At 52.4% G+C, this 4,545-nt stretch overlaps 1 protein-coding gene across 1 annotated transcript; it reads right to left on the bottom strand.

Annotated features, from left to right (window-relative positions):
- Positions 1 to 214: 214 nt before the first annotated feature.
- LOC119440435 (uncharacterized) lies at positions 215 to 1,049 on the bottom strand. Its single transcript, XM_037705345.2, has one exon. The coding sequence runs from the start codon at positions 1,037 to 1,039 to the stop codon at positions 215 to 217; it is 825 nt and encodes a 274-aa protein (XP_037561273.1). The 5' UTR covers positions 1,040 to 1,049.
- Between the last annotated feature and the right edge of the window lie 3,496 nt (positions 1,050 to 4,545).

Genomic DNA, 4,545 nt, shown 5'->3' on the forward strand with positions numbered 1-4,545 from the left:
GACTAATCTGACATTGCCTCCTGCGCGAACACAGTCCTCTCACATTCAATGTCGCAACGCGAAGGCTAGATTGAAAGTTAGTCGCCATTTCATGGAGGTTGCTTGGCCAGGCGTCCTACTCACATCGCAACAGTGGGTTTCTTGGCATCCTCGTTGAAGTCGTCTGGAACGTCACCTCCGCTAGTGCGGAGGCGTTGTAGGGTTCACCCTACGGTCAGGCGGCAACTTTGGCTTCGGTTGAACCGAAGACCGCCGCCCAGTCGACGCCTTCGTTGGAGGCTCGCCGGTGCCGGACGCACTCGCTTTCCCTATGTTGTCGGAGTCTTCGTAAGGCCGCTTTGCAGCGACGCTTCCGGTCGTGAGCATCTCGGCGTCCGTTACCTCCTGGTCGGCGTCTTGCGCTACTGACAATAACGTGTTTGCGGCCTTCGATTTCTGCGTCATCTGTTGTAGTCTCTGGCATCGTTTCCGATGCTGCAGCCGAGGGCTCGGCACCACCATTCGCTTCCTGAACAGCTCCTGAAGAAGCTTCAGGGGGCGTTGCAGCAGTCTTCGCGCCGTCGTTGTATTCCCTGCTAGCTTCTTCGGCGTCTGCGGCGTCCATCAGGTGTTCTGACACAACGTCGCTACGGAGTGGGCCTGTAACGCTGGCATAAGAACGCACGCACTGGGAGTCATCGTGGCCGAAGCGCCGACAGATCCCACATCGTGGAACGCGGCACTCTCGTCGGATGTGTCCGGTGCCACGGCATCGGAGGCAGAGCGGCGCTCTGCCAGGAACGAAGACGAGCGCCATGTCTTCGGCAACACGCAGCTGGTGAGGAAGGTCATCCACTGTAACGCCCACCTTTAATTTCAGCGTCACCGAGCGGGTTGTTGATCCTTTGTCGATGCATCCCTTGACCTTCCACTTGTCTCTGCTGATTTCCGTAACTTTTCCAAACGGCGCCAAAGCCACTCGCACGTCATCGTCCGGTACGCCATGAAGCAGCCAGTAAAGCTTCAGTCGGACACCTTGATCGCGTGGGTCGATGACCATGCAGCGGTGATCTTTAACGTTGAACGCATCTGCCGCTAATATCTTCTTCTTGCCTTCCTCATCCTTAAACGTCACTGCCACAGGTGATTCATTTGGTATGCCCCGAGGGCAACCACTTCCGGCAGCAGTGAGAGACGCGCAAGGCTGTCTCGGACATGCTCGACTCGATATGGCCTGGCTTTTACATCACCATGCAAAAACACCGTGTTTAAAACAGACGCACCTGTGGGCAGATGAGGCAGAACAACCTGGTTACTCGGCCATGCAGCCACACTTGCAAAGACGGCAAGCATGCGAACCATATGATTGCGTTCGAGCGCCCTCGGCGAAAGCAACCACCTAAAAACGCGGTACGCGCGAGCGGCGCAGCGTGGCGCCAGCGGTCGAGCGCTGTACGGTGGCGCAAATAGTAATACGCCCCCCCCCCCCCCCCCCCCCCCGCTCCCTCCGGCGCTGGCTTCCCGCTTCCTTGCTTGCGCGTGGGAGAGATAAGAGATATGGGAGAGTGTCCAAAGCGCCGCGCGAATGCATGGGAGGAGTGAGGACCTTTTTGTGTGAACTCCCGCGCCGCGGCGCTGCTGTACCGGACCCGTGGGCTTTCTCCGCTGCGGAAGCCGCGCCAAGGCGGCGGGCGTCTGCTACGAGCCTGATATTTTGGTTGATAATAGCCAACATCGCGATAATTTGGGATATATTAAGTACCACGTCACCGCAAGGTAATACCGCAGTGACTCACCGCACAGACAACGCGTTTGCCGGCTGTGAATACGGGTATTTTGTCTATTTCCTTCTAGCTCGCTTGATCCGCGCTTACGCGGCTTGAGTAACGCATTCCGCGCGCTTACTTCATTTAGTTATGCATGGAATGAGCAACGTGAACGTGCTGCAGAAGAAAATAGGCTGGAGACCGCGATAATAACCAAGAGAACGTAGCAGATATGGCTAGCTCATGCTAACGCTTTTACACCCTATCGTTTCCTTTCTTTTATTTCATGCATTCGATTTGCTTTACAAGACTGCATCCCGCGTTCTGTTGTTCCTTTATTAAGTCGAAATCTTTAACTGGGCTCTTGGGAAGCGGAATGGGTCTGTTGGCCGATGCCGCGGTACCAAAAATAAATACAAACCGCGGAACTCTCGCAGCTCGTTCACTTGGTATATATACCAAAGTATAGTGTGGAAAGGCACACATGTGTGACTAAGATGACTGATGGGTCATGGTATTAGTAACTTGACAAACTTGCACTCAAGTCACGATTAACGATAACAATATGACGTGTGGTCATATGACGACGGCCAGAAATCCCTCTGATATGCTGTTGGTATGTGTGACGATAAAACACGTTGAATGCCAATCTCGATCTCAACGTGTCGAATTTACCCATATATCAGGAAGAACTGAGAGCAAAGGTAAAGGGTAATAATAGTAATGATAATTTCTGGGGTTTTACACCCAAAAATCAGCAGTGGAGGGCTCCGTTAGTTTCGGCCACCTGGGGTTCTTGGACGTGCTCCTAAATCTATGTACACGGATGTTTTATGCATTTCGCCTCCATCGAAACGTAAGCCGCCGTGGCCGGGAATCGAACCCGCGTCCTAGAGCTTAGCAGTACAGCGGTGAGCACTGTTAGGGTGAACACGCGAGCGCGTGGCCGACGGCACTGTCAGCGCCCCGTTACGGTCATCACTGGAAACATTGCGCATGCGCATCACGCCTTCCGCGAAATAATTGTTCCACCGCGCGCATGACGTCATGAATGCACTTGTTCGTCGTCTGCTAGCCGCATTTTTGTTTTCTAAGCCCATGCATCCTGCATTTTAAGATTTCTTTAAACATCTGTGCTTGAACAGAACAAGACAAAAAAAACTTGTATATCTATGGGGGCGTGTCTATTCGTTCCCTTCAAAGTTGTTGTGCATGCAACGCCGTATATAAAACAACCAAACATCTTTCGCAGCCGTTCATTCTGTCGCCAGATCGTATTATGGCTAGGGTTCCCGATGATGAACGGCGCTCAATTGTCGATCTTTCCCTGAAAGGTTATTCCCAGCGGTATATTGGCGCTTTAGTTAATAGGCCCCTGAAGACTGTGAACAGGATAATTCAAGCCTACAAGTATGAAGGTCGCATTCAGGATGCACCCCGCGCGCCCTGCCCTAAAGCTACCACAGACGATGAAGACGCCCTCATAGTTGCAGCTGCTGTTCGTAACCCTTTCTTGCCAGCCCCAGCAGTACGCGAGGACTTGGATGTGGACGTTTCGGACACCACTGTTCGACGTCGCCTGCGTACTGCGGGCCTTCGCAGTCGCGTCGCAGCGCAGAAGCCACTACTAACGGCGGCAAACAAGGACGCACGACGGCAGTTCGCTGAGCTGCACGAAGCATGGACATCAGAAGAGTGGGGGTCGCGTCATCTTTTCGGATGAGTCGACGTTTTCGACGCGACAAGACCAAAGATTGCGTGTTTGGAGACTACCAGGCACACGGTGAGGCAAACTTCCTGCTTTGAAAAGCAATTGTTTTAGTTAACGTCACAATGCCACGCAGGAACGACCCGGACAACGTGCAAGGTGTTTCTGCCAGTGGGAGATCGAGTGTGAACGTGTGGGGTGCTGTTTCAAGATATGGTTTAGGGCCCCTGCAACGTATACGTGGACACTTATCGTCGGAACAATACTGCAACATTTTGAACAATGTGCTGTTGCCATATGCGAGCAGTTTATTCCCAGACGGTGATTACCTGTTCCAACAGGACCGGTCACCGATACACACGGCGCGGGCTGTCAAGGAGTTCCAGGCGGAGCAGCACATGCAGCTACTGGAATGGCCTCCGAAAGGAGCGGACCTGAATGTGATAGAAAACGTGTGGGGCCGTCTGAAAGCTTCTTTGGCAAGGAAGCCCCTTTATTCCGCGACTTCGGACCAGTTGTGGGCGCAAGTCAGCAACGAGTGGGAAAGGCTGAAAGCCGATCGGGAATATGTTCGATCACTTTACGACTCGTTACCGTCCAGAATAGATGCAGTCGTTGCTGTAAGTGGTCACATGACTCGCTATTAGATTTGCTCATGTTTTTATATTTGTTCTCATGGTCTTGTTTAACTTGAATTGCAAAAGTGCAATTTTCTTGAATAAAAAGTTTAATAATTATCCCTCTTACACTCACTTTTTTCCTTCACGCGCCAATCTTCAATCCAGATGGACCTTGAAATGCAGAAGGTATCAGCTCAGCGAACAAAAAATGCGGCTAGCAGACGACGAACAAGCGTATCGATGACGTGATGCGCGCGGTGGAAAGAGTGTTTCGCAAAGCACATGCTGCGCATGTGCAATGTTTCCAACGATGGCTGTTACGCGGCGCTGATAGTGCCGTCGGCCACGCGCTCGCGTGTTCACCCTAACAGTGCTCACCGCTGTACAACCTACCAAAGCCACTAAGCTATAGCACCGCGTGTATAGGTAAGGGTACGCGAGAAATATACGCGGCAAAAACAAGACAAACCAA

This window comes from Dermacentor silvarum, chromosome 2 (assembly GCF_013339745.2).
Source record: "Dermacentor silvarum isolate Dsil-2018 chromosome 2, BIME_Dsil_1.4, whole genome shotgun sequence".
NCBI classification, from domain to species: Eukaryota; Metazoa; Arthropoda; class Arachnida; order Ixodida; family Ixodidae; genus Dermacentor; species Dermacentor silvarum.